Source organism: Rasamsonia emersonii, assembly GCF_000968595.1.
Source record: "Rasamsonia emersonii CBS 393.64 chromosome Unknown ctg1118621760017, whole genome shotgun sequence".
NCBI lineage: Eukaryota > Fungi > Ascomycota > Eurotiomycetes > Eurotiales > Trichocomaceae > Rasamsonia > Rasamsonia emersonii.
This window is the reverse complement of record NW_013563270.1, coordinates 119,583-134,029: the sequence shown is the minus strand read 5'-3', so window position 1 is coordinate 134,029 and position 14,447 is coordinate 119,583. Positions and strand designations below refer to the sequence as shown.

The 14,447-nt window shown below is 49.7% G+C and overlaps 5 protein-coding genes across 5 annotated transcripts; 2 read left to right on the top strand and 3 right to left on the bottom strand.

Moving 5' to 3' along the window:
* Positions 1–376: 376 nt before the first annotated feature.
* Positions 377–2,023, top strand: T310_2220 (uncharacterized protein; the record flags this gene model as incomplete). Its single annotated transcript, XM_013474926.1, has 4 exons — positions 377–460; positions 508–1,066; positions 1,185–1,828; positions 1,898–2,023. The coding sequence occupies 4 exons, from the start codon at positions 377–379 to the stop codon at positions 2,021–2,023; spliced, it is 1,413 nt and encodes a 470-aa protein (XP_013330380.1).
* A 1,316-nt stretch (positions 2,024–3,339) lies between these two features.
* Positions 3,340–4,360, top strand: T310_2219 (uncharacterized protein; the record flags this gene model as incomplete). Its single annotated transcript, XM_013474925.1, has 2 exons — positions 3,340–3,998; positions 4,072–4,360. The coding sequence occupies 2 exons, from the start codon at positions 3,340–3,342 to the stop codon at positions 4,358–4,360; spliced, it is 948 nt and encodes a 315-aa protein (XP_013330379.1).
* Positions 4,361–8,190: 3,830 nt separating this feature from the next.
* Positions 8,191–10,325, bottom strand: T310_2218 (uncharacterized protein; the record flags this gene model as incomplete). Its single annotated transcript, XM_013474924.1, has 3 exons — positions 8,191–9,178; positions 9,236–9,326; positions 9,377–10,325. The coding sequence occupies 3 exons, from the start codon at positions 10,323–10,325 to the stop codon at positions 8,191–8,193; spliced, it is 2,028 nt and encodes a 675-aa protein (XP_013330378.1).
* A 622-nt stretch (positions 10,326–10,947) lies between these two features.
* On the bottom strand, positions 10,948–12,070 carry T310_2217 (uncharacterized protein; the record flags this gene model as incomplete). Its single annotated transcript, XM_013474923.1, has 3 exons — positions 10,948–11,361; positions 11,611–11,642; positions 11,920–12,070. The coding sequence occupies 3 exons, from the start codon at positions 12,068–12,070 to the stop codon at positions 10,948–10,950; spliced, it is 597 nt and encodes a 198-aa protein (XP_013330377.1).
* Positions 12,071–12,242: 172 nt separating this feature from the next.
* On the bottom strand, positions 12,243–14,063 carry T310_2216 (uncharacterized protein; the record flags this gene model as incomplete). Its single annotated transcript, XM_013474922.1, has 3 exons — positions 12,243–13,322; positions 13,396–13,674; positions 13,734–14,063. 3 exons carry the CDS (start codon positions 14,061–14,063, stop codon positions 12,243–12,245), a joined length of 1,689 nt encoding a protein of 562 aa, XP_013330376.1.
* Between the last annotated feature and the right edge of the window lie 384 nt (positions 14,064–14,447).

Sequence of the window (14,447 nt, the reverse complement as noted above, 5' to 3'; positions counted from 1 at the left end):
CTTGAGTGATGATAACCCGGCGTGTCGGTGCTTAGACGCGCGCCAAGAAAATTTGCGATCGTGACACGCCATGCGCGTCTGCCTTAAGAGAACCTCAGCGTTGGCTACTCCGTAAGCTGTACACCGACCACGATCGATTTTCTATTTGCATTCCTGTGAAATTTGGAGTCGATAAGTACCTTTTGACGAACACAGAACCCAATGCTACATCTACCTTAACTAACACAGCCTCGTATCTAGCACACACAAAATCAACTCCAGTGTAACGTCCGGCGTTTATCTACACTCCTACTGGCGCAGTCTCAACTTATCACAATCAGAGGACTCATCCTCGCCAGTGTCCAACCGCTGTTCCGGAAGATTGCCTCTTTTCACAATGCCGGGATACGCGGACCACTGGGGCCACGGATCGTCGGAGGACATACTCGAAAACTCCACCAAGAGGCTTCCGTGCAAGCTTGTGCGATATGTTTCCCAAACGACTGAAGAGTGACATGCGAAAGATAGGGAATAGTCTCACGCTCTGTCAGAAAGAAATCGATTGAGATGGTTCCAGGTGCCGTCAGCACCTCAGATGAGATCCAGAAGCCATTATTGCAGGCAAGAGCTAAAAGAACCGGCGAATGCCTACTTTTCGGCCTCTCTGCCTGTCTCCAACGGAAGCGTGTCTTGGCAAGCAGCACCGGTTACCAGTCCTTTCATCATCTGTCGATTACATTGACAGCGGACTGTAGCTGTCATCGAAGTCAGCGATGCCAGCCTAAGGCGACCAGGCGCCAACCGAGCGAACATTCAGGCAGCTGCTCCAGGGACGTAGAAGAGTCATCGAGTCTAGGCTCTGCGGCGGCAAACCGTGGGCTCGGGCAGGTGATTTGCGCCGGTTGCGGCTGCCTGCGGACGACTAAGCCGTTTCGGGGCAACGCTTTGCCCGAGTGGGAGCGCAGCCGGTGGAGCGTGCATCGCCAGTCGCCATCAACGCCGATAAGGCTTGGGTACGCAAGCACTCCATCCACGTCATTCGACTCCGCTGCATCAGAGCCTACTCAATCTGTGGAGGCGCGACGGGGTATTTCTTTGATCGCTGGTCTGCTGTCCTTTGCTCGAATTCCTCTTTCTTCATCCATCGTGATCTGCGCTTAACAAGAATACGCTCGTCTCAATCGCTTCAAACGAACTCCATCCAGCTGCAACAGCCATTCTTGAGCTGTTTGCCGCTGATCAGCTTTATCACATTCCAACTTCAGGCCGTTGGCTACATCCTCACCCCGCTGTACGGCCAACGCCATCAGAAATGGACGGCCCAGGTACCCATTTCTACGTCGAGGATACCAATCCGTTCCGCAACCGTGCTGGACGTCGTCAGCGATCCAGCACCTCTCCAGCCGCGTCTTTCGACAGGAGTTACTCCGAATCCAGGGCTGGAAGAATGGTCGACCAGCACAAGAAAAAAGCTTCGTGCTGCCCCCAGGAGCACCATCATCACCACCACCACCGCATGTCGCGAGTGTATCCCGACATCATTGACCAGCTGGACAATGTCGGCTCTGTCCAATATCACCACGAAGGTCCCTATGACGCCGTCTACCCCGAACGCAACCGGTGCAGCCTGGGAAGTCCGATCGAAGCTCTGAAAGAATCGAACGAAGAGACGCTCCGGGCGACCCCGATGTACAAAATCGTCGACAGCATTCGACACCACCGTCCCCTGGATGGGGTCGCCTACTACCCTCCGGGCACCACAGATCCCGAGGGTCACACCTACCAATACACAGAGGGAGACAACATGATGGCGGAAATCGAAGGGAATTTTGTGCGAGCCCCGGGAATGGTAAGTGAAAAAAAAAATCTTTCATATGGCCCGGCCCTACCAGACCAGTGGCTAACCTTCCCGTTACAGAAATTCACCGACGAGGATTTCAAGAACGACCCATTCTACCAAGACCAGCAACGCCCACCCCGACGCATGGGGAGCCTGCGCAAGGCTCTCGGATTCAAGGGCCGGTCCCGAAAGAACACCGCCTGACTATCCGTCCGTCGATTCTCGCCACATTAATATTAATAATAACGGTTGTCTTCTACGTTTCGGATCATTGTCTATACACGGTCTCGGTACACGGTCTACGTTTACGGCTACGTCTACGATCGCTTATTGTGTCTACGATTACGGTTATGGGTATCGGTATGGGTTTGGTCTGGTTTTGAATTCGGCATTCACTGGTTTTGATTTGGGACATATATCTGGGTTTTGGATTCGAGAAAAAGTTTGACAACGGAGTCTACGGGTTTAGACTCTCATTCCGGCATTTCCGACCTGTTATCGTCATGTGCATGTACTACTGTACACGGGTGTACAGTGTTCCAAAAAAAAATCGGGTTGGTCGGGTTACCACCATCATCGGGTAAATCGGGTACGAATCAGAAAAACGAATTCGAGCGTGGGCAAAAAAAAAGCAAAGACGAAAACGATAGTCCAACAGAATGAATGCAAAGGATTACCCCACGGACAGGAGTCCAATACTGTACTTATTCTTACGCTATTCTTAACTTTATTACTATTGCATGCTGCCACTGAAGTATTACCATTCAATGAGATGGACCAAAGTCTATATTCTTTTATCCTTCTATTCATACGATATAATATAACGTAATACTTCTACAGGGACATAAGCACAATAATGTGTTTTTCCATAATCGATTTCGATCATTATGCTCATCTTATATATTTCTTACACGAGAACTAGCAAACAATCTAGGATTAACTGACTTTCCCATTACTGGATACATATCTCTAGATAGAAATACCTGCGGTCTATTAGAACAGATCGTGTACCCCTGAATACTCTCGAAACATTATCTGGTTTGATGCTTCGCCTGCAAATGCATCCATTCCCGATTCGAAGTCCGCTGTAACTCATAACACATAGGCCCCACTCACAGATCACTGGCGAATTGTCAAATACTAAGTGTAGCGTGACCTAACAATAAGCTCAGCAATTCAAACTGTAGAGGGTGACGATCTTAAACGAAACGAATACAACTTAGCTGCCGTGGGGTAGGCAATACACCGTCAACTCAACAGTGACGGACTCCAAGGAGGCCTGGGAAGCAGCAGCCTTGACGGCTGGCACTCGTCATCTCACTATTCATGATCTCAAACTGGACTCTGCCTCCAATTTCAAGTACGATCAATATCTCCTTCTTCGCGTACTCCGGATATCGCAGGATCGCACCAAATTCGAGGCCGCGCGCTTTGGCCTTGCGGATTTGGAAAAGACTGCCAAGGATGCGTTGGGTAAATATGAATTCTGGAAGAACTACTGCCGCAGCTTTGAGCTCAACATGCATGACAAAGAAGCCATCCCTCAACTAGGCACTTTCTCCCTTGTGAGATATTACCAATTCCAGGTCACAAAGGTGCAGCAGAACGACGACGACGACCCAGGCATTATCGTCTCTCCCGTTGCACACCGGACACGCGGGAGACTGAAGAAAGAGGAAATGAAGGCGGAGCTGGAGCAACTGCGCCTGCAGATGCAGGAGTTACTCCTCCAGACCCCTACAAAGCAAGCCGATGAAAGCCGACCGTCTCCAAATGCAGGATCTGACTCTGAAGAGTCAGTCACAATGCAACCTCCGTCACTACCGGCCACCCCTATTTCCAAAGAAGCCGAGCGTATACTCTACGCCCCGGCAAAGGATGAACAGATTGTGAATGCGGCCCTTATTCTCCTGCTGAATGCCATTACCATCCATTTTCCTCTATCCAACGACCGGACTCTCCACAGAAGAGCATTTACGGTCAATTTCAAAACGGCTTCGTTCCAGGCACGGACCGATGGTTATCTCGGAGATAGAACCAGCGGCAAGGTCCGTGCTCTCATCGAGGTCAAACCGTATGTCAGGAAGAGAGGTCGGGGTCGGATACAGATGCAAGAGGCTGCTCAGATGGTGGCATGGATCTCCGACAACAAACAAAGACCAAGCCAGTTTCCTGGCCGGTAAGTTCATAAATCAGCCCTGCTTCTCCTTCACCGATCCACCACTAACAGGGTATGTAAATGAATGCAACAGGCATCTCCATATATCTCAGGATCGGCATGAAATCTTCCTCACCTTTGCCGAATATGACGAGAGCTATCTCAAGTACCTCAAGGAGGGCCTGTCACCCGGTGATCCGGAGCCGTTTCTGACTCTGCATGAATTTGGTCCCTGGGATATCAAGGATGCGAGACACATGCAGGAGCTCGGCCCGATCATTCTGGCATTTACAATGCGTGCCCACCAAGATCAGCAACTCGAATCCCGTTCGTCAGCTGGACAAGGAAGGACCGGAGAGCAGAAGAAAGGACTCTTCACATGAGACAATACCAGGGTTTAAACGGCAATTTGGAGGTGTCGGGTGGTAGTCATGGAGGATTTGCTCTTTTTTTGACCGCTCACCTAGGATTTGGGCCTAGTGGTACCTGCAGGCTCTCACCAGGCCTGGAAATCGTAGCTTGGACTAGGAAGACACGCTCTCCGGGCAATGGTCTTTGAAAATTCATCCTACCGCAATTCCACATAGTCAATTTGTGAATCTAGATAAGGACAGCGAAAATTTGAAACTGATTTCTAATTAGCATGGAAGTTACACGGAGACAGGGCCAACTCACTTGTCCTCTGACTTCGGACCACATCCCTTGACTTCAATTATAACGCAATCTCCTCCCGCCGGCCGCACGCCGTCACCTTGTGGCATCATGGACTTTTCCTGCTCCGGTCTTTCGGGGCTCGACTGAAACTTTTTGGTGTGAAGTTGGAGGAGTATGGCTGTCAAATGCTAGAAGAGAGGAATAGGAGCTGGAAAGTTCAAAGGAGTATCTACATATTTATATTAAACAAAAGTACATTACGGCATTTGTTCACCAAAGACCGGAACATCTTATACGGCTTCTGTATGTACAGCTCCACGAGTCAAGAATGTGGTTCAGGCAACCCCTTACCAAAAGTTTTCATTCTGCAGCCGAGTGCGCAAAGCCCTGTCCAATGCCTGCTATCAGAGTCTATCCAATGTTGAAAACCGACCATCCTCACACTTTGCTGATGACAGCTTCCAAGGCACATCCTAATCCCAGCGATAACTAGTGATTATATAATCGTTTCTTTTTGCAAGTCGACCGAGTTGCTGTCGATTGAGAGTGCCTTCTATATCCATGGTCTGAACCTATTCCACGTTATTTATATAAGATGTCTCCTGCGGACTAAAATATTTCAAAAGGCTGCACTTATTTTTTTCTCAAGAGTAGAATCATTGTCAGATTCCTTAAACTTTTTGTGTAGTTTGGATGCAAAAGCACACACGCGAATCATCCGAAAGGAAGTCTGCAGCCCACATGCAGGCAAGCATGAAACAACGCATTTACTTAGATCATACATAGAAGACTAAGTGACAGACAACCTACTTGAATTGGATGGTCCCATTCTTGGGTAGATGGTCCAATATGTGGCGCTGAATTTCCCTGTTCGACATATTCGGAACACTTTTCCACCTTTTTTTTTGTTTTTCGGGAAAGAGGCGTACTCAGTATACGGGCTTCCAACGAATCAAATACTGAAACTCACGTGATGTGAGCATGTCAAGTCCTGCCAGAACTTTCCAGCTCTGGCAGGTGATCGTGCATGAAGCGTTGCCCGTGCCCGGGTATCAGTTATGGAAGTGAGCGAATCCCCCAAACCAGAGCTAACTTTCCACGTCTACAACTGTCTGAATAGAGTATTTTAAGTGTATTGTGTAGTGACAATGCAATAGTCTCTCCTGTTGGATGCCCAAACAAGTCTTTCCTGCTTTTCGGGCTGGCTTTGGGTCTTAAACGGATCACATGACCATGTGACTGACGCTGTTCAACCCCTCCTTTATAAGCTTTGTCAGTTGCTCATCTTGTCCCTGCTATTTTTTTCTGGTCATTTTCCTAGAGCTGTTGCTGGCGTTGACCTGACTGGAAGATTGCTTGATTGAAGAAAGACATGAACCCCACCAATCAATAGCGTCCCAGTATCGCGAACTTCCCACCAGCCTTATGAAAACTTAACCCCGCGCTACTTCTCTTTGACTCAACAGCCAACAGGTCGCCAGCGACATGGATACAACAGATGTCACGTTTTATTCTAATCTTGCGGCTGTCATCAGCGCTCGGAGTGAATTTCTGGATTTAGTTGAGACTACAAAACGGGATATCAACGAGAACGATGCTGAATACATGACGCCCTCCAGATCGAGGCTCAAGATTCCTCCGAGCTTTCAAGCGCTGTTACGTGAATACCAAATCTCTTACCATCCGAAGGCAAGCACCATTCTCTATCAACGAAGCGGAAGGGCTAATCCGGAACAGATATTCAACGACTCCATGCGGTCTTTATTCGACAAAACCGAGGTCACCAGATACACAATACCGCAACTATACAGCTGTCGAAACGGGTACTTCACTTTTCAAGATTCTGCGGTCCTTAGCGTGTTTATAATGCTCGATGCGGACCCAAATCTAGATATCAGGGTGCAAAGGAAAGGGAATCCGACTCAGTCCGCCTTAATTAAAGACAGAGGTGTGGCATCAATCTTAATCATACCCGGAAACTGCGATCTCAGATTTACTGGAGAAGGGAGAATCATCGTGGCCAATATTACATATCAGAGAGAAGTACCTGTTGTAGGAGAAAAGGACAAGCATGGGGGGAAAGGAACCGTCCAAGGTGAGGGTAACAGATGTTGATGACATTAGCACTACACATACACCTTGACGAGTTCATCGCCAATTGTAATTTACTTTCATTTGCCTTAGTTTGTTCTTTTTATTGGTTATGAAACGAAAATACATCTCCTTGTGGGAATGGACACCGGGGAATTCCAAAATCAAATACCTCAAAATCGGCAGAATCACCTAAAGTTTGGCAATCTGAATGGATAATCGCCGAGGAAGGCACGCCATAGTCGAACACCTCAGGATTGTTTGCACTCAGACCTGTAGTGGGTTGAGTAATCTCAAGGTCATCGCCAGGGCGCAGGCTTCACTATATGGATGGAGAAGAACGGGAATAGATTGCTGGTCTCTCTCTGACCCCGCTGCTGCCTGCCTTCAATGATCTGTCGATGAGCCATCGAGGCGATGGTGACGATGTGGTGACAAGCAGATGGCGCTAACCGCTACAGTTTGGGGGTCTAGCTTGTCACCTAGCGTCGGTATCTAATCAATGAATGCCCAAAAGGAAAATACTTTAAATACCTCAGGGTTCCATCTTTGAATTATACCATAGTCCTAATCGCGGATGTAAATAGGAACGAGTCAATTATTTTGGCGCAAGAAGTACCATACAGCACAGCTTGATCGTGCATTTCTATTATAGATCCTATTCATCTTATTGGATATCAGGACCGTCATCATCGTCGCCTTCGTTGCGGCGGTTGGCGCTGCAGCATCGCCCTCGGCAGATGATTATCCTTTAACACCGTGACTTCATTCCGTAACGAGTCATTTTCCTCTTTTCGCTTGTAGATGTACATCAGCGCGTTGGACAGCTCCTCGGATTTGTTCTCTTGAATGTTGCGTGCTGCCAATTTCCCTGTTGTTGTTCAGTCCGATTTTCGCGGATGATGGCGACCTGGCTCGACAACGCCAAAGAGTGGTGTTGCAAGGCTCTAAGCTCAGGATCTGAGATGACCTTGAGCTCGTCGCAGAGATCTGTTGGCAAATCGTTGCTAAAGAATTGCGAGCCGGCATGGCTGGCAGGGATATAAGCCCGACACCAACAAGACGGTTGATCATCAAATCAACCTTCATCCAGATCAGCAGTCGCCATCATAGTCTTCTGTTCCCCCGTGATTCACGGATTACTTTAAGCATCTAGGAAGTATCTCGTAGGCTTGTATTAAAACCTGGACTGGATGGAGATAACTGCTTGTTTCCATTCTGGGTTTAGCTTCCCCCGCATTCACGATGTATGCCCGATTGGGCAGGTACCTTGGGTGGGCAGCTTCCCAAGATCTATTTTCGCTTCTAATAGCACTTTCGAAGTTGTCGTTCCGTCTCATTCTCTGGCACCTTGTTTCCTCAAAAGACAATCTAGCCGAAATTCATGACATATGCATTCATGTTCGATGTATAGAACTGGTATGGGACAGTTAGAGACAGCCATTATATATTTTCGATACTCCTATCGTCATCTAACAGCGACATTACTAGTACAACACGACCCCGTGCCCTTTTCACCATCTGCATTTTTGGTGGACCTTCCATCTTCCAAAGACACACTTGCCTTCTGAGCACTAAATCCAGCGTTGATCTTCCGCAGCGCGTCAAGTGTGCGCGTGAGAAAGTCAACGTTTGCAGGTCTAGAGGTCTCGACATCGTCTGTCATCGCCACCTCTGGGACTATTGGAAAGTCATACAACATGTCCGTCTGACCGGAGAACTGCATTGGCGTCGGGAAATCCGTTCCAACACTCTGGTGGGATGAACGGCGGAATGGTGGAGTTATACCACTGAGAGACTCCGGACTGGACGCATACGCATCATGTTCGTCCGCAGACGTGAGATCGACCAAGACATTTTCCAGCTTCTCCAGAGCACTCCACACTTCCGGGTTGGATTGCGATCCTTCGTCTACCGCTAGCAAAAAGGAAGAACTGATGGCGCTGTGGAGATGGATCCACGAACGTGAACCGTGAGGGATGATCTCGTGAAGCTCGACATAGGCCTCCACCGTGTTGATGAGGCTCTCCACACAAGCCGTGCACAGCGATGTACTTGTGGTCCTCTGCCCTGGGCAGTTATTTGGTTTGACGGAACGTCGACAGATCTCCGAGATCAGATACGACGACCGCAGTTTGAGGGTCAGTCGTTCGATGTGGTTGGTGATGTTGAAGCAGTGGTCTTCACTGCGGAGATACGGAGCCGCATCTGCCAGGATGTGGTCCAGTTCCTTTTTGTACTCGGAAATGGCGGTGGACTTGATTCGAGCCGCAGAAATTGTCGCTTCACGGAGCAGTTGCAGTGTGAGAGAGATCACTCGACACATAGTTTCAAAGTATCCTCGATTACCGGGACCAGTGCCCTGTTTATACGGAATTTGGGGATTCGGTGCCAGTGTCTCAGCAGGTCGATCATATGAAAGCGCGAAATGACTGTCTTGCCATGCCATCGACCACCTGGAGTTCTATCAGACGAGATTCTTCGGGTGAACATGCTTGCCGGAAGTGACTTACCAGACTCGCCGTCTTACAAACAGCTCGTCCGATGGAAATGCCGTTGACTCAATATGCAAGCCCAACGTGAGTGCCATCCTTTGTGCCATCCCTGAGACGGTTAGAATAATCTTTCAATTTGCGTGCAAATGGCTGTCCTACCAAAAGTGACATAGGCCACACCAGGGTTCATATTGTACGACAGGGTATCTCCCAGAATCAAGAGGGTTTGGATAGCTTCGACGGTTGGTCGTGACAGGAAGTTTGCATTGCGCAAGCATTGATAGGAACATGATACTGTGCATGCATTAGCATCGAAAGTGGAACTGACAGAAACAATCTCGTACCGTAAACCTGGCATAGCAGAGTCTTCTCTTTTTTGGGCAGGTCGGACAGTTGACAACCAGAGGCCAGAACGGCGAAGAGAATCCCTATGAACGCGATACTCATCCCGAACGGCTCTACCGCTTCCAAAACGTGACTCGTGTTGAGGCTGTTTAGGGACCGATTGCGCAGCAATTTCTCCATATCCCTTTCGAACTGGTCGATATCCGTTAGGACGGGATACAGCGTTGTACGGACGTCTCGATAATATCGGAAGAGCCTGAAAATCAACAACCAAAACTGTTAGTTTCATCTTAGGCAATGAGAACAGGAAGGACAACCTTCGACACAGGTTATCGTCAGGCAGCGCAGCGCAGACAGCGCCACTGCCAACTGTCATCAGATCCGACGACCACAGATCCAAAAAGGGATATGTCGCGGCCTGATTTTCCAGGGCCAGTTGGGGAAGGATGCCGTCCTCCCGAAAGACCGAGCCTGCGGTACTGGATCGTCTGGATCGTTCGAGAATAAAGGCTAACACCGAGCTGGAGCCAAAGTGCACAGGTGAGCCTCCAAGGACATTACGCATATGAATGCCTTCTGTTTCTGGATTATTAGACCGGGGCTCAGTTTCCCCTCCTGAATCCGAGGCAGGTGAACAAGTTGTGGAGACTTCCTCGAGCTTGGAACGCAGAGTGGAAATGCTCTCGCTCATTTCAGCCAGCTTTTTGTTAATGATCTTCCATTCCTTAGGATCAACCAGCACTCTTTCTGGTTTCTTGTCCATTGTTAAACGGCCTGCAGTCGTGGTTTTGCGTCCGCTACTTGTCGTTCTCTTGCTGTCTAATCCCGGAGACGGCAGAGGGGACGGTTTCTTAGACGGATGAGTGTAAGTGCAAAGGTGGGCATGGCCTCTCTTGACACACAAGGCACATGGTGAGGTGCGATCACACTTGACTTTTCTCTTATAGCACTGGTAGCATGCCTTGGGAATGCGCATCTTGCGCTTCCCAGACATCATCGACTTGAGGTCAGACGGCTGGAGAGGAGATACGGCCGTTGCCATGATCCAGCGGGGAATTCAGATATGGGTTAATTAACGACCGAGAAGGTGGCTGACCACGAGATAGAGACAGCAGAATGGGGCATTGAAGTCCACTCCAGTCGAGAATGTGGGGAGTCACCACAGAGACCGTGTCTAAGTCTAAACAGGCATAGGGCTCAGCGGGAGATACAGCGGGAGATAGGGTCTAGAGGTGGCATGATGCGTGCATATTAGTTAACGTGCGACCGGCCATGACCCTAGGGCCTTAATCGAGTAAATCCTGGTCAGTGCATGTGTGACCAGAGAACGGGCCAGCCTCACAGACGGGAGGAAGGATCCTTCCGAGAAAGACCCGTCGGTGATGTTAGCGTGACACTAGGCTTGTGCTGTCACTTGAAGGCTTGTTCTGGCGGCTAACAATGACGCGGCCGGAGTTGGCAGGGATCGAATGCTTGGCCGTGATCTTCGGGGTTAACTCGGCGGCACGAAGGCCTTCTGCAAGCACAACTAGATATACACATGCATCGCACGAGGTTTCAGTTGCCTGGCTAGAATGTTTCGACAGCTCCGTCTCGCCAATCAGATTGGACGTTGCCAATAGGCTCTCGCCGGACTGCTGTCGCGGTTGGGTCGGTGGAAACTCGGGAAAGGGACCCGGGATCGATAAGGCTATCCCATGCTGTTGGATAACAAGTATCCCCGCAGGAATGAACAGATCGGCGGGGTTGAGTGGCAATCTCCCATAATTCATTCCAGGAAATGCACTCATCTGCGCTACCTATTCCAATCCAGAAGACATCATATCGATCCAGATCGATCAGCATGCGAGTACCAGGTATACCCTCACCTGCCCGAATAGGCAGGTCAGTCATGTGATTTGTGCTTGCCTATCCACGTTGAGACAATGTGCCCTTGACTGGATTGACATTTGACATGTTAATAATGCATTCTGGCATGAAAACCTGTGGGAAGCGTCAATTTGTATCCTATCGTCGTATCTTCCGCAGTACATGACGGTGGGTCATACTATTCTTGTACTGGAGCGTAGCAAGTAGATTGCTGACATGCATTGCTCTAGCGCCATTGGGTTGTCAGAAGGACAGAACTGGATATGCGGATAAATACCCGAAGGGTCAGATATGTCTCACATTCACGTTATCCCTGACATATCTTCACCGTGGCGTGTCATTCAAGAATCGCCCGCAATAAATTAGAACCAAATCGACTACCAAGCAAGGTCAAAAACTCTCTTGAACGTGTGAACAGATACGATAAGGACGATCGATGTATTTGTTTCGACTACGACGACTTGTAGCTCCGCAGATAATTCAGTTACTTGGTTCAGGCTTAGAGCCCAGGGCTAGGGCTGACGGCCCACGACCACTTGTTCTCAGAACACCTTTTGGATCGTTGTTTAGTTTTATATCATCGATACGTTTGTCTTCAGCTTCCTGAGTGTTTGTAGTCCAGTTACCATTTGCTGACATGCTGAAAGCGCATGTGTGTTGTTCTAGGGAGAAGCGATGTAGCTTCTTTTTTCTTTCAATTTCATTACTGTTGATAACGAATCTAATAGCTTTGATTCATTTATTCTGCTTTCTGTCTCATTATATATTATCTCATTACTCGTCTATATACTATATATTAGGTGAACAAGGACTATTCCAGTTTCTGGTCATGGTCAGCGTTATGGTTCTTCAATTCTTCATTACGAGTGTCCTCTGCTTGGATCCCTGATGACATGTTTGCTGTTGCTGCTGCTTCCTTCACGATGTCCACGTCTGCCGCAGCGGCCTGTCCTTCTGATGAAGCTGAAGCAGGGTCCTTCGCTGGCTGCTGTTCCGGCTGATTGCCACGTCGACGGCGTCCACGGATATCAAATCCGCCATGCCATCCAATCCAGCCCTTTTCGTGTGGCCCACGCAGGAGACACAGGACGATCGCCGCGCCCACAAATCCCACGCTGGCGCTGCCTGACCGCACCCATCCTCCCTGCGCATACAGGTTGTTTCCTGCTGCCGTCCCCATGAGCTGGCCGCAAAACACGGCGACCATGTACGCTGTGTTGACGCGATTGCTGGCCTTGGGCGCCACGCCATAGATGGCGGTCCGGTTGGCGATCTGGGTGATCTGCTGGCCAAAGTCCAGGAAGATGGCCTGGATAATGGGCCCCGCCACAGTGAAACGGCCGGTGTAGGTGCCGACAATGATGGCGGCCAGGATGGTGAACTCGCCCACCAGCACCGAGGTGTACGTGTTGAATCGGTCGATGAAGAAGCGCGCGAAGACGGGTCCGACGGTCATGGGCACGATGCCCGCGAGCGCAAAGAGACCGATGATGATGGTGGAGTAGTTGTAAAGGTCGCCGGAAAGGAGGAAGGTCAACGTCGTCCAGAAACTGGTGAAGGTGGAAGCGACGAAAAAGGCCATCAGGCAGGACTGCACCAGCAGGGGTTCCTTGACGACGAGCTCCGGGATGGTCCACAGGATGCGGAAGTAGCTGATGTTGGTGTTGGTCTGTGGGTAGTCGGGCATGAAGAGCCACAGGAGGATCAGGATGACGTATTGCAGCGCGAACGACATCCAGTACACGTTGCGCCAGGAGGAATACGCCGCGATGATGCCGGAGAGCAGACGCGCGATGAGGATGCCTAGCAGGAGGCCCGAGACGACGATGGAGATGGCGGTCGCGCGACGGTTCGGCGGTGCTAGTTCCCCGACAAGAGGGAGCATGATTTGCTGGGCGAGAAAAATCAGCGTCAATTTCTCAATTATTTCAGTCGGGACGATTTTGTTTAATACTATAACATACCGGCGTCACCGTCGTCACGGACGAGATAAACGTCAACGCCACGAAGGCGCCGAAGCTATTGGTCAAACACAGGCCCAGGCAGACGGTAGCTGTGAACCATGCCAGGAAGAGGACGAACGGTCTGCGCTTGACCAGATCGCCCAGGGGGCACAGGAAGAGCAGTCCCGCGGCGTAGCCAGCCTGCGCGACCGTGGGGATGACGGAGACACGTTCCTGACTGACGTGGAAGGCATTGGAGAGGACATCGAGGATCGGATGGCTGTAGTAGAGATTGGCGACCTGAAGATGTCAGCGGCCACCGCGTATGGTATTACATGACAACGAGGGGGAGGACGCACGGTGAACGTGCACGCAAACCCAAAGAGCAGATTGAGGGGCATCGTCAGCCGGGGAGGATTCTTTGGATCCCAACGACATCGGGGAGGAGTCCAGGTGAGGATATCGTAGACGCGATGCAAAGGTGATCTCGATAGCAGATTGTTTTCATCATGCGCATTCGCATTCCCGTTATCAGAAGCATTATCTGTGTTTTTCTCACGATGACCGTCCTCCAACGCGCGGTCTTCCTGGGTCACTGGAGCTCTAGCAGCGGATGATGACGAGGACTGAACCTGAACCTGGACCTGGACATCGTGACCAGTGTCGCCATTACTGGCGTTTTCTCCCATGGAGAGAGCGTCCGTCGATCAAAGTATATAATACGGTCCTATGATATGTGTCGAGATTAAGAAAAAGAATTGTCAGTGCCTTTAGCGAAGAAGAAGCATAAATCCCTCCTTCATAATCAGGTACTGTACTGTATGTACACCGTCAGCACCAGCCTAGCAGTCAATAAGGTAGACAAGAAGAGAGCTACAATATTAAAAAAAACGAAGATATCTTAGCTGGACAGATAACATCGCAAGTACGGAGTACTCGTAGAGTACGGAGGAAGACGTATTTGTAATCCATGGATAGATCAGCTAGCTCAGTTCCCATTCGAGTTTAGTTAGGTAGCTAGCTAATGAATTGGTTAGTTTGGTCTGTCGACATCCTGTTATTGTTAGCATGCT